The sequence below is a fragment of the Amblyomma americanum genome, chromosome 4 (assembly GCF_052857255.1).
Source record: "Amblyomma americanum isolate KBUSLIRL-KWMA chromosome 4, ASM5285725v1, whole genome shotgun sequence".
Taxonomy (NCBI): domain Eukaryota; kingdom Metazoa; phylum Arthropoda; class Arachnida; order Ixodida; family Ixodidae; genus Amblyomma; species Amblyomma americanum.
In genome coordinates this window covers 81,259,163-81,279,945 of record NC_135500.1, presented here as the reverse complement: position 1 = coordinate 81,279,945, position 20,783 = coordinate 81,259,163, and the positions used below count along the sequence as shown (strand labels likewise).

The 20,783-nt window shown below is 46.9% G+C and overlaps 1 protein-coding gene across 4 annotated transcripts in view; it reads left to right on the top strand.

The window, feature by feature from the left end:
• The window catches only part of arr (low-density lipoprotein receptor-related protein 6), a 79,488-nt gene that overhangs the window by 32,124 nt on the left and 26,581 nt on the right, over positions 1-20,783 (top strand). For all 4 annotated transcript variants that reach the window (XM_077661134.1, XM_077661132.1, XM_077661135.1 and 1 more), the window contains 3 exons: positions 3,055-3,305; positions 6,508-6,941; positions 15,785-16,105. In XM_077661134.1, coding sequence (XP_077517260.1) covers positions 3,055-3,305; positions 6,508-6,941; positions 15,785-16,105 — 1,006 coding nt within the window. The remainder of the gene's footprint in view (positions 1-3,054; positions 3,306-6,507; positions 6,942-15,784; positions 16,106-20,783) is intronic.

Here is a 20,783-nt window from a genome sequence, read left to right as displayed (position 1 = left end):
TAAAAATTGAAGGCTGCGCTCTTGAGTGCTATTACTGACTGTCATGAGGTCTGTACTTGTCACAAGTGGTGGTAGTTACTTATTGCTTGCGTGACCTACTTTTGTCAGTTAAAGTTTCGTGGTACGCTTACAGATACTTGGTAGGGTGATGTTGCAAACGAGTGAAATCGAATTAATTTTTTTCTACATGTCTGCACTGAAGGACTGATCATGCATCGTAAGTTTTTGCGGTAAGTGCACTAATCTGTAGATGCTCTTGCTAAGAACTTACTGGGCACTGTCATTCTTAACAATGTGTGTGGCAACTTTGTAAACGCGTTGGGAGAAATGCAACTCGTTAAGTCCTGGTTTATAGCTTCAATTATTATTTTTTTCTCGGGATGGTCAAGATGAGTTTCCTTTATTGCTTTCATGAGGCAAACACAGGGACAGTATGGCCACAAAAAAAAAAAAGAAAACACTTATTTAATGTAAGCTTCCTAGTCTTGTCTGTTCTTTCTGCTGTCTGTAGCTTTGTGTACTTTGTGCCTGAAGATGAACCTTATCAAGATTTTTTTCAACTTGCTGAGCTTAGAAAGTAGCTGACTGTTGATCTGCTGGCTCATGGTGTAATCTTAAAAATGCCAGTGCACATCGATAAACCAGCTTGCAGAAAAGAAAAGCGCTTCTGGACATTTTGAGCTTTTGCTATAGAAGTTTCTTACAAGTTGTGTTTGAGTGAAGATGGAAAAAGTAGCGTCAGTGAACCCAGTTCATCTGCTGGGGATGATGACTGCGGTGTGGAAAGTTAGTGGCAATGTCAAAATTGTATTGAAGTTGTGCCATGTAAACATAAAAATATTCTCATGAATATGCCATGCTTCTTATCTTCTAATCAATGAACTCCCATTAAGACGTACTGAGTTGAGACGAGTTCTCAGACCAAACGAACAACGCAAGAACGTTTCGTTGGTTTTCCATAAGCTTCAGTGAAAAAAAATAAACGCTTAAGAGAGACCATTTCGTGTCTCCTTCGGGGAAGGTGAACATCGCAGCGATCAAAAACGATTGTGACCCCATGGAGCGCTACGCGCGGAGCGTCCGCATGTCGCTGCCAAGGAAAGGAAAATAAAATGCTGTAAAACTTGGATAATTCGAACTTGACTAATTAGAAGAATTTCTTCGGTCTTGTAATTTCTAATACAAATTTGACCGGATAATTCGAAGTGGCGGCCTGCACCAGCCCAGTTAATTCGAAGATCAAGGGTGTTGCAGGAATTCCAGATTGCGATTTCGCCACAAACTGGTGAAGCGATGGCCCCTCGGAGCTGCAAAGCTGCATTGTAGAGTGATGCCAATGCTTTATATTCAAAGCGCTCCAGCTCCAATACTCCCAGCATTGTCCCGAAACGCAACCTTTCTTGCTCTGTGCTCGCGGCAGGTTGACTGCACCCAGCGCCGGCCTCCACCTTTTTTTTCTGTTTGCGAGTGTGTGTGTTGTGTGAGGGCTACAGGGTTAGGTTATCGGGATCTCTGATTACTTTAGTACAGTTGTGTGTAAGTCGACCTTCGTTTAGAAAAACAACGATGCAATATTGGGGTCAGTCTGAGGTTGCTTGGGACGAGCAGCGGGTAGTACGCGCCATGTGCCGGCGTCCGTTTACGGCAGGACACATGGGACTCCAGGCATAAAAAAAAAGTCGTTGATTTGTATGCAAATTGGTTCCGCTAAGGAAAATTCAAATTGCACGCTGTTTACCTGGTTTGTTCGCACTGTCGGTCGCTTCCTCGGGCGAGCAATTGGTAGAGCGAACTTCCGATAATCTCCGAGGTGTGCGTCGTGCCAGAATCCGAAACTATACACTGCTTGCAGTTTGGTTTGTGACTACAGTAAGTTGGGCTGTACACGAGTACGGACGGCAGGATGGAGTGCTGTTTTTTCCGCTCTTGATCTCCATCGGCTTCAGACTGCCGTGCTCGTGATCGAATCGTCAGTCATTTATTGCTTTCAGCTGCATGCGCACCATGATTTCATCCTGCGGGAAGCTACAAAACTAAGTGTGGCGGCGGGAGGATGCAGAGGGAGGGAGAGTAGAAGGGGTGGGTTGGGGGTACGTGCGTGCATCGATTTGTATCTGGAGCCAACTTTTTTAGGCGGGGGGGGGGGGGGGGGGGGGGTGCTAGCAGGAGCTACGAGTTGGGGGTAGACTTTTATGTGGCAGTATATGGTAATCTCGAAGCTTGTCAATATAGGCAGTGCATTCCCGTCAGTAGAGTCACTGAGTTCCAGCCATCAGCAGAACCATCATTACAAGCTGCCGTGCTCTCCATTGCATCGTTGCGCGCACATCTCCGTCTTTATTCCAATTTGGAACCAGCTTGGTTGACGTCACATCTGCCAGTAAAGTGCTCCACCAGTGTCTCTCATTCCAGGCGGCTCCCACCAGCCGTCGTACGGAGCAGGGTGTGCATATTCTTTCGTCATATCATCGAGGCTTTTAATACATTACTGCTATGGGGGATTTGCCAGGCCCATGCCAGTTCATTTCGTTGCAAAATGTGGGTCATCGCATTAACAGGGGCTGCATAACCAAGGTTCCACTGTACTATACTTGCTTCCTTTCCTGATCACTTAATTGCTTTGAAAGTAATTTAAGGTAGAAACCTTTTTGAGGGAGCCTGTAAATTTATTATTTTAGTGCTGTTTATTTTCATTGTGAGAACAGCTAAAATGCTAGTTTTCCATAATACATTTTCAGCATGTAATGAGGATGCAATGCAGCTGAATGTCTCTTCAGGTGTTTGAGCCAATTCAGTTCATATTGCAGAGTGGTAACATTAGAAGATTTTTGCACTTACGATTAATGTGGCATCTGAGTTGGCAGTGCCTCTTATATATACGATTTATAAGGGGCTAGGCTAGCTGCATTTATTTTGTGTCACCAGTAATACATCTGGCACGAATGTAACACAGCTTGTCCTTAGGAGGAATTAGTGAAGATGGTAGCTAATGGGCAGAACGCAGTTCCCTATCAGGTGCCCGAGTGCATTGCATGTCCCCATTGCCCCCTGCAGGTGGATGTACTGGACCGACTGGGGCCAGCCAGCCAAGATAGAGCGAGCTGCCCTGGACGGGAGCGAGCGGCGGGTGCTGGTTTCTACAGAGCTGGGCTGGCCTAATGGGCTGGCACTGGACGCGGACGAGGGCCGGCTCTACTGGGCGGATGCCCGCACGGACCGCATCGAGAGCTCCCGCCTGGATGGCTCTGACCGACGAGTGCTCTTAGATGAGCAACTGCCGCATGTGTTTGGGTTCACCCTTCTCGGTAAGGGCTCGATTTCTAATATGTTAGCGCACTTGGTGGGTGGCCGAGATAAGTTCACAGCTGGGGTCGTTGCAAGTGTGAGAAGTGAGCTGCAAATTCTGAGCACTGTGGTGCTGCAGTAGGCACATTAGGCTTAGCGTGATGCTTGAGCTCACAAGAATGCTGAAGGGACTGGTCTGGTTTCCCCCTCGACTGCTTGTTCGAGGGGGCTGCAAAGATGATACAAAAGCAACGAGGTAGCAGGCTAGAAGGGAGGAAAAGAAGTCATATTTGCATGTGGTGCAGCGTCGTGCCATACATCTTGGTGTCCGCCTGAGCTGAGCACAGCTGGGCTGATATTCTAACTTCACTCCTTCAAGGGACTCAAAACTCACTGATTGATTGAAGCAGCAGAAGTGGTTGTGGTTCTCATTTGGGACAAAAAATGCAGGCATGCATTTGCACAGTCTGGATCCAAAATAGTGCAAAAATAGTGCTGCAGTTTGTAAACTGCTTTTTTGAAACAAAAGCACAACACACGAAGAAACAAAATTTTTGTGCTGTTAAACTAAGTTAAAGCTTTTTATTGTTTCACAGGGTGTCTACCAGCCGTGAAAACTGGGAATTCTCAGGGAATGTGGATAATCTGGAAAAGCTCGGGGAAAGCTCAGGGGATTTGTGCTTATATCAGGGAAAATTAGCTGCGGTTCTGCATAAAAGGAACTAAAATCGCAATAATGCTGCCTCGTGTAAACAATGCGGACTGGCGATGCACGGATTGTCCAGTGCAGCGTTACGCGTCTTCTCCTCAGCGACAACTGGCCTCCAACGTTGTGGTGTCAAGTGGAGCATCCCAGCAAGGCGGCAAAAAGCTTTGCGGCACAAGTGGCGCTTCCAATTTCGAAGTGTGCTACGTCGAAAGTGGACACTTTCCCGCGCTTCCCCGGTTCTGTGGCCGACGGCAGAGCGCTCGCTTCCTACGGTTCGCACGTGCGCTGGCCGACGGCCAGCAGCCTCCCCTTGTTTTCCCGTGTTTCCGAGTGGACAGCTCCAACAAGGCGGCAGAAAACGTTGTGAGAACAAAGACCTAGTGAGGACTTGCGATGGTCCCATATGAACCGTTCCTCCCTGCGCATCTCCTTGATGGAAGCGTCCATTTCTGCCGCAGGGGCTGCACGCATGCGATGCAGGCGACGCAGCTTTGGGAGAAAGGGAAATAGTTTCGCGCCTTTTCGCAATCTGCCGACACTAGCAAAGCAACGAATTCTGTTCGTACTTAGCTTCGCGGTTTTGAACCGACTTAGTTTTAATGACTGCTGTGGTGCCCACACAGGCAAGCTGTGTGCAACATGTCAAGCATGACGGCCTTCAAGTGCACTTTCGTCCAGGACTGGACAAATGCGAAACATTGCGAGTTTGCAGCCTGGATTAGGCCCATCGAAAGTAACCCGAACTGCTCTGTGCAGAAAGCAGTTTTCGCTCAGCAACATGGGAAGAAGAGGGGTGACAAGTCACGCTGAAAGTAAGAAGCACTGACTGGCCATTACCGGAGCCAGGACACCATCTGTAGCCTCATTTTTTACACCACCGGCCACCATTGTGACCAATGCCGGGACAACCTCTGTAGCCTCATTTTTGACACCTCCGACCACCGTTGTGACCAATGCCGGGCCAGTGCCGTCAGTTTCTATGCATCCTTTAAGTGCTTCAACTACTGCGACGGATGTCCAAGCTGATAGTACAGCAAAGGATATCTTTCACCGTGACTTAGAGGTCATAAATGCTGAAGTGATGTGGTGCCTCAACGCTGTTATGACGCACGCATCACTCCGTGCTGCCGCGGCATCGGCTTCTCTGTTCCCTTTGATGTTCCCATCATCAGCTACAGCCAAGAAAATGCAGCTTGGCAAAGACAAGGTAGTTTGTACTATTGTCTATGGCCTCGCACCTTAATTTCTTCAAGGAGAACCTCATGTCAGAAGTAAGCCAAGCCTCCTACCTCATCGTTAAACAAAGCTGCACAAAAAGAGGAAATGGTCGTGTTGGTTCGCTTTTGGTCGGATGCAGAGCAGAGCGTGAAAACGCGCTACTTGACGTCATGCTTTCTGGGGTGCACGCGGGTGGAAGAATTGGCGTCCACTTTTAAAACTTCCTCAGATGGACTCTCCCGATCAAAAATTCTTTGGATCTCAATGGATGGGCCAAATGTAAATATAAAATTTCTCCATGAGATCAAACAAGAACTTTGTGAATCGCGCGACTGCCGTCGTATTCTTGAAGATGGCAGCTGTAACCTTCATGTTATGAACGGTGCTTTCAAAACAGGACACGCGGCAACAGGTTGGCAACTCATGGAATTTCTTCGTGTTTTGTACAACTTATTCAAATGTGTACCTGCCCGACGCGCTGAATACGCACGCATAACCGGTAGCAACATTTACCCTATGAAGTTTTTCCCTTCATAGCTTTTTCACTTCTACAAACTAAGGTTTCTATAATCTGCAGTTCGTCTGAATAGACTTGCTGAGAGAATAGCACTTGTGACGCTAACGCTCAGATCCCACACCATTGCAGTTACTATCAGTAGATAGAAATATCTCACATTTGAAAATATTTGTTTCCTCATGCATCTTCCTTTTAGTTCATATTTGAAAATGTTCAATTCTATTTGCAGTTTGTTTTAGCATTTTTTCGAAGATATTCGATTTGTTATGCATTTTGCTAATGCCTCCCCATTTTTTTTAAATGAAATAAACACTACTCCTTACTATTAAAAGAATTAAATCATTGTTTTTATTTTTTAACATGCTTACTGGAGAATGATACCATCAGGCGGCTTTGTGTCAGCTTGTTTTCGCATAAAACAAAGTGCTATGTCACTCAGGGAATTTTATAAATGCGCTCAGGGAAAACCTGGAAAACTCAGGGAATTTGGAAACGTCAACTTGGTAGACACCCTGTTTCACTGTATTAAATAACCGAGAGACATCAAAATTTCGGTGCTTGTATTTCACCTTGTGATAAGATTTCCATTTGGGTTACAAGAAGAGCTTTAGCAGCAGGCTATTTTCTTGTCATGGATGAGTTTTTTGTGCTGGTCATGAATGTAGGCAGAGCTTCACTGTAGACTTAAGTTGTATCCGACCTTTCTCAGATGTTTATTAGTTGAGATCTGTTTCTGAGCTACTTTTAATGGACTTGTCTCTACCTCATGTGCACTTAGGTGACTACATCTACTGGACGGACTGGCAGGGCCGCTCTATAGAGCGGCTCCACAAGAAGACGGCCGGCCAGCGGCAAGTGATTCTAGACCAGCTGCCTGATCTAATGGGCTTGAAGGCGGTGAACGTGCGAGCCCGGCGGGGTGAGAACAACTGTAGCCGTGGCAACGGGGGCTGCTCCCACCTGTGCTTGCAGCGGCCCAGGGGCAGCGGCCACGTGTGCGCCTGCCCTACAGGGCTGGAGCTACGCGCCGACTTGCGCGGCTGCACAGCCGCTGAGGCATTCCTGCTGTATGCCCAAAACAATGACATCCGCCGCATCTCGCTGCAGTCACGCCGCACTGACCAGATTCCGCTGGCTGGAGTGCGTGAGGCAGCAGCCCTCGGCTACGACGGCAACGACGGTCATCTCTACTGGTCTGACACGGCTCTCAAAGTGAGGGGCCCTCTTCTTCATATGTCCACCTAGCTGGCATTGACTTGCTGCCCAAGGTTTGATTTGGGCAAGACTTGCAGCACTCAGTGCTGAAATGTTTAGCGTCACTGGCGAGTCGCGAAGGTGACGTTACCTTCTCTGGTAGACTCATGACGGGTGCCAAGCGACAAGAAGTGTTCACATAGGCGAGTCAAGTTTGCGACTCGCTTCTTCAGACCTCTCCTTCTGGACAAGAATTGACGGGGGAGAGGCACCACTCTCATGCCTTCTCTGCCTTCAGATCGCACATATGGGTGTAAGTGAAAGTAGTGACTGTGCTCAAGCGTAATGCAGCTTTGAAAGCCCAGAGAGCTGTAGTGCGCTTGTGCTTACAGTGGCGACAAGTGACCAGACACTCGAGCCATCTCCAGACCCAGTGGTATGCGCACAGCGGATGGCGCTACCAAAAGTCAGTTTTCTCGTCTTGGCTGCCATGACATGTTTGTCTCGCCATGTAGCATACTGTACCTCTACCACATGGGGAGAAATGGCCAAGGACACGTGTGTGTCGCCTAATGATGCGTAGTGAGTAAACTAATCGCGAAAAAGCATGTCAGTAATCGTCATTCAGGGAAAATACTCCTAGCAGTCGTCCCGATATCACAAAAGTGTCAGCATGCATGTATATGCACACATGACCTGTTGTCTGTATAAGCGTTCAACTCTGATACTTCTTTCCACATTTGTTTTTTTTTTTTTAGCAACACATGAAATTGAGGTGCTGCTTAATCATAAAAATGAAAAAATATTTTACGACGTCATTGATTGCCTCTGTGGAAAATTTCATGACAGTGACACGAACTTCTCATGAAATATAGAAAAAAGAAAGAACAGCCTATGCAGCAGAAGGTGCAGTGCGGCTGCTCAAGTGTGTGTATTTGAACACTGATGCCTAGGCTGTGGCTTCAATTTGTCGGCACAGTAAGTACTCTGGTATTAATGTCATGTGATGTGGTGTCATACCTCACGACGCCGCACATTGGTTGGGGAGTTCTGCGACATGATGTCACATCGCAAGAAATCGGACAGAGACTGCCCCAAAATGGTTGCTGGCAACTTGTTCGAGGCTCCCCCTCCGTGGTGAATTGGCTTATACCCCTGTCGCCTGGGCGATCTCAGTGCCCATTGAGTCAATGCTCATCGAAACTTTCAAGGGCCATCCAGACTCATCACTGCCACGCGGCGAATTTTTATGATCATTGAGTGAGTACAGTCGAACCTCGTTATAACGAAGTAGCATAGGGACCGTAAATTAGTTCGTTATATCCGATATTCGTTGTAACAGTATACATAAATATCGGCTCTGACAAATCCGCAGTTTGTCTCGCGCGAATATTCTAAATACTAAAATGCATTATTCTGGGCTTCGAACCCACTATAAACGAGGTAATCCTTACCTGTCTCCTCGTGGTTTGTGGAATATAAAACAAGGAGCGTAGTATGGGAAAGTCAAATTACAAAACAACGAAGCTCGACAAAACAGGTCTGCGTTCGTTTATTTGAAGAAAGATGTGATCTTCGTCTGGTGGCTTTTCACAGCACTGAGCAGAATAAAGTTTTCCACTGTGTCCATGCACAAGAGGGCCTTTTCTACTTGAGCAGTTTTGGTCGTCGGCAGTTTTTCCAAATAGCCTTTCAACCTCCTGGCCATGTCCGCGGCGTCCGCACTGCTTATTGGTGCTTCATCTTGTTCGCTGCCACCTTCGCTATCGCTGCTGCTGTTATCCTCGGGTACCACGATGCGATCCACAATTTCTTGATCCGTCAGCTCAGGCGCCACGGCCAAGTTATCATCGGCCGAAACGAAATCGTCAAATGCGATGCCTACCAGCTCTACCAGGTTTTCATCAGGCTGAACTTCGTCTTCGGCGGCAGGCAAAACAAAACCGGCATCTGCGAAACAGTTCCTTATTGTTGACTGCCTCACCTCATTCCATGATCCATACAACATTTCAAGCGTCGTCTTGATGTTGATAGTTGTTGATCTGCGTCGATCGATATCGAAGACCAGTTGCATCACCAAACGCTTCCGGTAATTGCACTTGAGCGAACGGATAATGCCCTTGTCCAACGGTTGCAAAGCAGAAGTTGCGTTTGGTGGCAGAAACGTCAAACGAACTGCCTTCAGCACGATCGAGACTTTGTGCGCCGAACAGTTGTCCAAGAGCAACAGGACCTTCCTGTGCTGCCTCTCCATGTCCTCGTCGAAATCTCTGAGCCAGTCTTCGAAAAGCTTGGACGTCATCCAGGCTTTTTTGTTAGACAAGTATGCAACCTGCAAATTACGGACGCCTTTCAGGCACCTCGGACGTGCAGACTTGCCGATGACAGTGAGTCGTCTTTTGTCTGAGCCATCCATGTTCACGGCAACGACAACCGTCACCCGGTCTTTGTTCTTTTTTCCTCCATGGCAGGTATCGTTCTTTACGGCCAGTGACCGCTCTGGCAACAACTTGAAAAACACGCCGGTTTCGTCAACGTTGTACACGTTGCGCTCGTCGTATTCCTGGAGCAGAGGCCGAAAGTTCTCTAGCCACTTTTCACATGTCTCCACGTCGACAGCAGCCCCTTCGCCAGACAACGTGTGGCACGCGATCTCGTGTCTGTCTTTAAAACGTTGCAGCCAACCGCTGCTTGCATGGAAATCGTCATGCCCTAGTGCGCAGGCCAGGCTGACGGCCTTCGTTTGAAGAAGTGCTCCCGATACTGGCACGTTTCGTGCCCTCACGTCTTTAAACCAGGAAAGCAAAGCCGCTTCCACGTCCGGGTGATGGCAAGGCCTAACTCGTTTACGGTCAGCTTTTATAGCGTCCTCGGTGTTGCCCTCAATCTTCTTTCTTGCGGCCAAAATGGTAGATAAGGTACTTGGGGGAACACTGAACTCTGCAGCAACATCCTTTTTCTTGCGGCCACTGTCCACAGCTCTCAATATTTGCAGTTTTGTCTCGAGTGAGACCGCCTTCCGCTTCGTTGCCATTTCGACCCGGCGCTGCACTGCGACGATACCTCAAGGCAAGCTCTCTACGCAATGCCGGCTCGCTGCTCGCCACCACCGCCTGGCAATTGCCAGTGTTGCTGCGCTTGCCTTCACCGCTTGACAAGTGGCGCCGCCCTTCGGCCCTTTGTCGTCATAACTTTCAGAGTTAGTTTTTGCGCTCTGTTCATAGGTGGCGTGACCAGTCAAACGCACAATTTATGTGCCAGGCCGCCAAACTTTCTGCAACCTTTTCAAACGATAAAAGAAAAAGTGTGCCTGTGAATTGGCTCCCAATATTTATTTTCCTTTTTTATGCTACCTTTAACGTTTTGAGCCTCGCGTAAACCTAATATTTCTTTGTTACAGCCGATATTGCGGTGCATCTCGCGTTTTCGGTTTCGTTATAAAAGAATAAATGTCGTAAAAATGAAGCATGACCAACCAAAGTTCGAATTTAGTTCGCTATAACCGATAATTCGCTATATCAGTGTTCGTTATAACGAGGTTCAACTGTAGTGCACATACCTTTGGACAGATGGCACTAGCGGTAGCAACATTGCAAAAATAAATATATATACTAAGTGAAGCTGAGTAAAACAAAGAAAATGTTAGAGTAAATGCTATTTTAATTGACAGTTTTTTTTTTTTTTTCAGAAAAAGTTATTCAAATACTTCACAGGTCGGCACAATCTAGAGACTGATGGCGGTGCGACGATGAGCCGCAATGCGCACTTCCTTTCAGAAGCATTCACTTTTCTCCAATGAAGCTGCCATAGATCAGTGACCCTCTTTATGGTGTTCATAGCTACTATTGTTACAGCATTTATGAGGCACTTCTTAGTCTTGGTTGTCGCAATGTGCACAATGAAGTGAAAAAATTAGAAACGAGGCGGAGTGCTGCGAATGGCGTCAGTTTGTTTACATCTGATAGCCGGATGTGCTGCGGAGCTGTCATATTGACTGCTGAATAAAAATTTCTTAATGAGCCGGCTAATGTAGCCTAAAATTTTGCAATTAATTCTGAAAGATATTTTTGTTTCTTTCAAGATTTTGTGTTGTTTTTTCAATGTAGGGTGAGTGCGAGGTTGTTCTCAATGGCCCTTGAGATTCCAGTGGCCATTCACGAACCTTCATTGAGTCGATGTTCATCAAGTTCAGTGGTCATTGAAAACCACCATGTGGCACTGGATGATTCCATTGAATTCGATGTCCCTTGGCTCAATGGGCATTGAAACCAGCTGTGTGACAGGGGTATTAATTATGTCGTGCAACCTCCGCAACTTGCCGGTGTGAATGCGCCTTTAACCTGCCAAATTCTGCAACATTGGGTAAAATAAGACATTTGTGTCAAAAATATCATCTTGTATAGGTTTCCAGAACCAAAATTGCCTTCTTGATCATGCTGCATGATTAGAAGGGGACGTCATTTGTCATCTGACGGCAAGGTGGTACTAGCAGCTGCATACACACGGTACAGAGGTTGGGCAACTTTTGAGGCGCTGTCACATCATTTGTGAACTGCAAGCCTGATTGTGGAGTGCTAAATGCCGATAGGCACCGAGGCTGAATAGCATTCTTGTGAGGATAGCTGTGCACAAATAAATTAATTTGGCTGGTATTAGGGTTTTCTCTTCAGTTCTCACAGTTGCTTTGCTATTCAGATTATTTGGATTTCTATAATATTTCGAAAATTTCCAATAGCAGTTTTCAGATCTTCTTCCTACCACCTAAAATTAATGCAGTCAAATATTTCATTGTTTCTGTATGTTGCTCAGTATTCGCTGTTGGCACATCATGATCTTTCACTCGTCACATTACAGGCGATCCCGGATATATCCAATTTCTGCTTGTATCGAACTGTCTGTATATTCCCTTGAAAGTCCGAAGCGAAAGAACAGCAGCGTTGTTTACATTTATTGAGGTCTCGTTTAGCAAAATATTTGATATATTAAACTGCATGCCTCACCCCTGCAAGTGGCGCTTCTCCTAATGGCGTTCCCTCAGACTCTTTTTATGCACAAAGCCACATCCGCTGTGCGGCCTTGGACACCTGCTGGCTGCGCTAGCGCTCTAGAGTGATACTAATCTCATGAGGTCATGAAAAATATGCTTATCATCCAAAATTCGAGTCATCCAAAAAATCATATACAGAAGCGTGGAAAATGGATTCATGGAGATATCTCTTTACGACTGATGGGATTTATTTATGGTGGTGCACTGTCGGTCATTGCTTGCGATATGTACATGCGTCGGAAATGTATGGGCCACTCGCTGTGCGTACTATGCTATTGGCGGTCGTGACTTTGGCGATGTGTAGGCAGTGTGCCACCACGCGTGGTGCGTACCACGCGACTAGCGATCGCGCGTCAGGGATGTGTGGCCGGCGCTTAGTGCTTGAGGGTGTGGTTGCAGCTCATGCATTCATATCATAAGCTGTGGTGCGGTAGAGTATTTGGAACACCTGAAATTCTGCAAATTGTGCACCATGTATTGCAGCCAGGAAATTTTACATATTCGTATCATCTGCTATGTATCATCAAGATTCTGTTGTGTTAACACAACAGTCTCTCAATTAGAGGAAAGTTTGCTTCCATGACGCCTTCAGCAGTGCCAGGCAAGAGCCACCAATACACCCATAGTCATCTAGGGTTGCTTCACTGCATGAAAAGTGGTGCACCAAACGTTGGCTTCTCACCCTGACAGCTGTGTCTCCTTGAAAGTACAGTGGAGTCTCTTTAAACGGAACCTCAAGGGACCGGGAAAATATGTTCCGTTTATCAGGAGTTTCGTTTAGAAAGAGAAGGTTCAGGATTTCGCAATCCGTTCCGCGCTGCTTGGTCCCAACGAGGCAGGTGTGTGCGCAGTTGGCAGTCTCCGCGGAAACGGATCTCAAATGCAAAATCTAGATAATAGAGAGAATGGTACACTATGGTCACGAACTTTATTGCACAAAAGCAGTAAGCAGTGAATTTTTTTTTTCAAAGCACTACTGAAATTTAAAAAAAAATGTCAATAGTCCACTTATTCCGTGGAAATCAGTAGGAACTGCAATTTATTGGCTTGTGAAAAAGGACTTTATGTTTGCTTGTTCTAGCTCTCGCAGCCGTTTTCTTTGGATGGCACCACCCATACTAGACAGGCTACTCACTTCTGCAGAATTTTCGGGAGCCGTCTTTCTTGCTCGCCAGCCCCGCATGCTGTCGTGTCTGCAGCGCCAGCCTCCCCTGAAACGGCACGACACACTATGCCATTCCGATCTTTAAATCTCGTCGACCACCCTTCGCTGCACGAGAAACCTTCGATGCCGAGCTGCAGAACAAATTCTTCTGCTCGCGCTTGAATGAGTGGCCCGTTGATCGGAATGTTTTCACTGAGGGCTCTCCTCAACCAAACCACCAGGCACTTCTCCAGATCTTCGTGGTTGTCCACCCGCAGTCGTTTTCTTTGAGGGCCAAAGCGTGACGTCCCGAAAGCCTGCCGCAGCTTATCCTTGTCCTGAAATATCCTCGTGAGGCTGCTCTTGGGGACAGCGTAGTTCGTCGCAAGCACTGTTTTTGTGAAGCGACCACTCTCGAAAGCGTTGATTATCTCCACCTTCCTTTCTAATGTAAGGTCATTGTGAGGTCTCTTCTGCGCTGCCATCGGATGCTGACTTCGCTACGACATGTCGAAGACGACTCTCAATAGCGGATGTAAGGCTTAAGCCTAGCTGAACACAACTGCAAGCACACCGTTACAGAAAGTAAGCGATGCGGTTGCAGTGTGCGAAAAAACCGGAAACGTCCAAAGACGGAAATCGGAAAGACGGCGGGAGGGGGGCAGTGATGCGTACTGCGATGGGGCTGCGCATTCGCGTCAAGTTGCGGCTTCGAGCCTATTTTTGGTTCCGTTTATGCGGTGGTCGGAAAATTTTTGTTCCGATTAACGAGATTTTTTTACATTGCCTTAATACAAAACCAACCAACTGCGAGGTGTTTGTTCCATTTAAGCGTTGGTTCCGTTTAACCGAGTTCCGTTTATCGAGATTCTACTGTAGGTACAACAGGCCAATGGCAAAGCATAACCACACTCCTTGTTCCCCTCATCACACAGTTTTGCAGCATCTTCATGTGGTTAGCAGCAGGTGTCCACTCCCGTGGAAGTGATCACAGGAACGTTGGTAGGAGAAGCGCCATTTGCAGGGTTGTGGTGCACCTTTGATACATTGAATGGTCTGCTGGATGGGAGTTCAATAAACGCGAGAAGTAGGGCCCCACTTTTGTATGGCATTTTCAAGGGGATTTTTAAAGGGACTCTGAAGGAGGCTCTATTAGAGTTGCAGTATTCCTGGGATGTTAAAGGACACTGCTTCATGAATATCCTCCAGTAAGAATTTTTTAATGAGTTTTGTAGAAACTGAGTTATCTTTAATCAAAATAAGAACTTCAGCGTTTTCACGCCTTGCCCTCTCGTCACTTTTTGCGCGCTAAATGGTCAGCATTTCTCCGCCGGCCCCACCACCGGGGCAGAGCTTTGTGACCCGCCAGAGCTGCACGGCTTACTGGCTGTGGCCGTGGTAGCTGCCTGACGTCTGAAGGGATCTAACCAATAGCCATATCTGAACTGGTATACGTACGCAGGAGCATGTGACAGAGGAGGGTGCGAGCATGAAAAAGTCGCCAGAAAGGGCTAGCCAACTTTCATGCGTGATTGTGGGTTCTCTGCTGCGTGTAGAAGTGTATTATTTGGCTCAGGTGTTCATGACAAAATAATGCAGTGATTGAGCGAGTTGATGTGCTCTCCTCGGGAGGTGTTTCAGAGCTCTTTCAGTGCGTTAGCATAGATGCCCCATCATGAAGAAAAGCCAGTGTCCGTCGCATTTGTGTGGATGGATGTGTAGTGTTGTGACCCTGTTAAATACCGTAAATACTGGACTATAGGTCGACCCCCTAACTAACCAATTCTAAAAATGAAAAAAATCTTTTTCACTGGAAAAAGTACAGAAAGACACCCTTACCTTGAAACAAATGCGATTCGACAGGTTGCACAATGGTGGCAGTATTTATTTTCATTTAGGTGCTGCTCGTATGTACACCCGGCAAATTCTTTTACAATATTGCGCACCCATCGACCCGCGTGTTTGTTTCTGGCACACGCAAGTACGGCGCCGTAGAGCAAAGCCCTTCCTCGTCATGAATCACCGCACCCAGGATGGCGAGCCCTTGCATTGCGCCCTCGTGAGCCTAGAGGCAGGTGTTATCTCTACCGCTTTCACATTCGGCAGTCACAGGCAGCGATCTCGCACGCCGCGCAACCTTTCCTTTCAATTCTGGATATGCTGCAGTGCAGCTTATGCCTCCGCCAGTATTGAATGCTCTTTTCCGATATACTCCAAATTCTTTCCAAAAAAAAAAAGAAGTGTCCATTAGGGGATTAAAGGGAGTCTTCTGGAAAGGCCATTTCGTGAGGAAATCTACCAACACTGTATCTGCTGTGCACAAAAATAATGCGTTTTGTTTTGCTTCAAATCATACGCTTGAGAATGCACAGTGCGTCACATTCAGAAGGAAGATACAAATAATTATATAAAGGCTTTTTTTTTCTTTTTTTCTTATTTGTGAGGTAGCTCTGCCACAATGCACATGAGCTGCGAGGAGCAGCCTGCTCGATACCTTCGAGTCTGAGAACCAAAGCATATGGCATGTATAGGTGAAATAGAAAGCGGTTGTGAGTGCAGGATTGGGCAGCACAAAGCATGAGAGTGACGGTGCCCTGCTGCTTTGTGGGAGGCTTTGCTGTGTCATCTTGTGTAGGGAGTGTTTCTTAAGTGTTGCCTTTCGAATAACAGCGCATCAGCCGGGCCTTCCTGAATGGCAGCCAGGCTGAGACAGTGGTGGAGTTTGGGCTGGAGCTGCCCGAGAGTCTGGCAGTGGACTGGGTGGGCCGCAACCTGTACTGGGCCGACCTGGGGCTCAAGCGCATCGAGGTGTCCCGGCTGGATGGCGCTGCACGACGGGTGCTGCTGTGGCGTGGGCTGGATGATCCTCGGGCACTCGCCCTGGAGCCCAACCACCGGTGGATGTTCTGGAGCGACTGGGGCAACGTTAAGGGACGCCGCATCGAACGTGCCGCCCTTGATGGCAGCCAACGCGTCCGTCTCATCACCCAGGTGAGGAGGCTCACTGAATGCCACCCATCACATGAGCAGGATTTGCAACCCTAAACCCTTACTTGTTATGGTTCTGCTAAAAAGATGGTGGCTCGGTGGTTATAGTGCTTGGCTGCCTGCTCAAAAGACGTGAGTTCGGGCGATCCTGTCCGTGGCAGTTGCATTTTGATGGAGGGGAAATGCTAGAGGCCTGCGATGTCATTGCACGTTAAAGAACACCAGGTGGTCGAAATTATTTGGAGCCCTACACTATGGCATCTATCATAGCCTGAATTGGTTTTGAACGTTAAGCCTCATAAACCAACCAACCATTATTGAAATGTAGCTGATTGCTCACTCAACTCGCTTTATCAGCTGTACTCAGTTCTTCAGTCTTTTAGAAGTTTTGTTTGCTTGCTTTATCATTTTTGATTATAGGTATGTGAATATCAAATTTTTGGTTGAAAAGTAGGTGTTTGCGAATATTTGAAATTTTGAATACGAATCGAATATCTTTTTTATATATATTGGATTCATATTCGTATTAGAGAAATTGATATTCGAGAATTTCCGAATATTTGAAAATTCCCAAATACTTGCCAGCGATCGTATACTGCACAGACTTTCATAAATTCGACCGTATCAAAACCACAATATCTGGGCAAATTAGCCGATGATCCAATTAAAAATTCTTTGAAAACGATACAGAGGTCTTATTCCCTTCCTTTTCCGTCGTTTATCACGCGGTCCGATCGCATTCCGGCGCCGCTAGGCTTGACCTCGTGTGAAATTCCGCAAGTGGGCTTTCTCACATATCACCCATGCTGCGAACATGATGGCCGACGGCCCGCGTTGAACAATCGCACTTTTTTTAATCCTTCCGTAATACGTTACACATTTAAGGGGGGACACGGGTCTTTCGGGCCGAAAAATCGCGAAAAAATCAGTTTTTAGAAAATGTTATTTTCGAAATCAGCAGCCATTTATCTACCTCTCTGTTAAATTTCTCGCCTCTAAGGTCAGTATTTTACTCACAATACCAATTTATATAATCCATGTCGCCCGAATTTGAGCTGAAATCGGCGCCGAAACAGCAGTATTTCGCAAAGCGTAGCTCCCGTTTCATGCGCGGCACCGCAGCCATCTTGGTCTCATTTGAAAAAGCCGCCTTTCGCCTTCAATTTCCCGCCACTGCGGCTTCCGTTCGCCCATTGGTTGCCAAGAAAATAGCAAAAAAGAAAAGGTAGTATTCAAAATCCTATTGGCTGCCGCGGATCACGTGACAGCAGGTCGTCATCCGATTGGTGGAGCTGGCTGGCAGCGTCTGCTTGACGCGCCCGAGCCACGGGGAGACGCGACCCTCTGTGCCGGACCGTGCAGTGCAGCGATGCCTGGTTCAGCGCGCAAGGTGCACTCAAGGCATAAATTCGGCAAGAAAAGGAAGAAGTCGCTGGTCGATAACCTCAAGAGACGCCCTGCTGTGCGCCCCGACAATGATGAAACTCCTGCGCTGAACGATCGTGTCGGCGAGGCCGCGCAGGTAGGCCTAACGCGCTCCGCAGCACGGGAAGCTGTAAGCGGCAGCGCCCGTATCCGCCGTGATACAGTGATGCTGGAGCCCTCAGATGTGCTCCAAAATAAGACGAAGACTGAACAAAAACTGCGAGAACTCGCCTCAACTCCAGCAACGGAGCGGAAGTCTCGTTGTTTACGTGACGGCAGCGCGTCGGACTGTCTGCTCGACGAGGCAAGCTTCACGATCGTTTGTTTGGAATCGCTCAACAGTTTGTTGAAACTTGTGAAGTGTAAAACGTGTGGCGGCAATGACTTGAGCTTCGTAAAAGATGAGCGAGAATACGGCCTTGCCGTTAAACTTTCTCTTCAATGTGCGAGCTGTGGAGACGCATCGTCTACATGGAGTTCGCCGCGGGTACGTGGCGATCAGAAGATCAACCCTTTTGTGGTGAATGTGCTCGCTGCTCGTGCAATGCAGAGCACTGGCAACCAGCAGACAGCTCTAAATGACATTTTTTCATCGCTGAACGTTTCGCACCGCGGTCTCCACAATAAAACGTGGCAAGACTATGTGAAAAAAAAGTTGACACCTGCAGCAGCTCGTGCAGCCGAAGAAGTTACACAAGAGTGTGCGCGGTCGGTTCGAGAACTTTATAATGAATTGGACCTTGGGAACCCCGGCAATATTGCAGTATCATACGACGGCACTTGGATGACACGCGGCCACACATCCCACATTGGTGTGGGAACCGTCATCGAACTGTTTACCGGGCTTGTGCTGGACTATGTTGTATTAAACTGTCCCCTGCTTGTTTTTGGGGCTTTTCTCAAAATGCATATGGTTGACTGCTAGCAGTCTTGAGGCCTTGATATCTCAGCAACCAAGTCACATAGAGCTGAAATTTCGGTTGCAATGGAAAGCCTAATGTATGCTGTGTGAAATGTTGGGAGCAGATTTTTTCATTTTACCTTAAAAAAATATATATTTTCGTTAATTTACCATTACTTGGTACACACATTTTTTATACTGAAATTCAGAAGGTTGTAAAATGAGTAATAATTGACATATCAAAAATCTGCTCTCAACATTTCATAATTCACTATTCTGGCTATCTAACCATGCCTTAAAATTAATTTTAGATGAAATCATTATTTTGCTATTTGGGCCTCAAACAATGGGCATTAATTGTTAATTATCTTGAAAACTAATTGGCCTACACTTAAAATAAATGCATATTTGAAATCAGCATAAAAATTTGAATAAGTCTATGCATTTTTATTAAGATTGGTCAAAAAACAACAAAAACAGCTTTAAGACCAGTGTCCCCCCTTAATGCCCACATCCGAAGAATGCGTCCTGTCGCCTTCATAACTCTCCGAGCGTGACCTCCGCCATCCTGCTTTGTAAACTAAGCTATGCGGGAAAGCCTACTTGCGGAATTTCACGGGAGCCTCCTGAAGGGGTGCGTCGAGTTGTCACAATAGCGCAAGCGATCCTGTAAAAATCCGAGTTGTCACAATAGCGCAAGCGATCCTGTAAAAATCCCGCCTTTTGCATTGTGTATTGTAACCCGCGCGCCTCTTTAGTGGGCGTAACGGCAGGAGTGACAACTATCGGAAGGCCCCTGTTGCTAGGTCAGAAAATAGCCTGGCCGCATAGTTTCGGTTCCTGAGCTTTGCCACTGCCCCGCGGCAACTGCAACCGTAGGCCCGCGCATTCGCTTGTAGTCCAATCCCACCTTTGCGCGGTCTTTGGATGCCGGCAGGTGATTTATTTTTTCATTTTGGAAGCTGTCTCGCCACTCTGATGCCAGTGTGTGTTCCCCGCCCCCTTGCTAGTGTTGTTCTCCAAAACGGGCGGCTCGTCTCGGGCTTAGAGGCGTTAGTGCGATGGAGCTGCCTCAAAGGCCTTACTGCATCTTCGCATTTTCGGCAGGTTTTCTTTTTTTTTTTTCGAGGGGCGCGGGGAAGTTTATAAACCTAGGCCTTCGGATAAATTGGGCACTTCTTCCGGTCCCTTGAACTCCTAATGAATGAGGTCTTACTAGTCATCGTGCTATTTTTTGTTGCCAGTCTTGTCATTTTGTGGATTTTGTTTTGCATGACCTCATTACAGTTTGGATACTGTTATCTGGTGATCATAACCAAGTGGCCCAACAACTGGCTTTGGTTTTGGATACTGTTGTGCTATCTCATAAGTAGTATACATTTCTGTGCACATGTTTTTTTATACGGTACTGAGGCAGTCTAGTTTTGTTTATTTTAGTGGCGAAGACCATACACTATTTTGAAAAAAATTGGAGCAACAACATATGCTTGTTTATCATTTTCTGAAATTTTTGTTGTATTGAACAGATATTCGGTAGGTGGACGACGCGCCTGAAATATCTGTTCAGACTTCCCCTAGAACCGCTGTCACTCCGTGGCAGCAGTGTCTGTATGAATTCGCATCATAAAGAAGAAAAAAAAAACTTGCCGGCGAGCTGCTCCCTCCTGGCTCGCTTGGTGTCCCTAGGCTTAACGTGCTCCGCACTATAACCGCAGTGGCCGCAGCAGACAGCGCTTTTCAGCTTAGTGCCGGTGATCATAGAAATGTCTAATCTTGTTATCTCCTCTGCAACACACTGGTGTGAACGTACATTTAATTTCCCTAATGCCTTCATCAAAGAAACGCGTGGAAAAACAGGCCAGCATTTCTCATTCCGGACGGTTCCTGTCGGTTGCGTACAAAGCGGGGCGTGCATTGTTTTTCGTTGTATAATCGAGGCTTTCAGTGCGTTAACCCTGTGGGAGATTCGCCGGGACCCGCGCCAATTAATTGTAAAATGTGGTTCGGCACATGAACGGGGGAAGCATTATCAGGGTTCTTCCTGCAAGGTAAGCCAGGCATTAAGGAAAACGGGAAATCATGCAGTAAAAATAGTAATAAACTTTATTTTATACGCTAAATAAACTTTATTTTATAGACCAATACATTGTTCACAATCCTTTAGATAACAACTGCATTCGGAAGAAAAAGTCCAATATCGCAGTTTAACTAATGTTCACACAACAAAGGAGATTACTGCATGCTATCATGAAGCATTGTAAGGTGGCAATGCCTCCTTACTGGAGGAGGGACTTCAGTGGTTGATTATCAGAGGGGCAAGTCGCAGGGCACTGCTGACAAAATGCAACAACACAG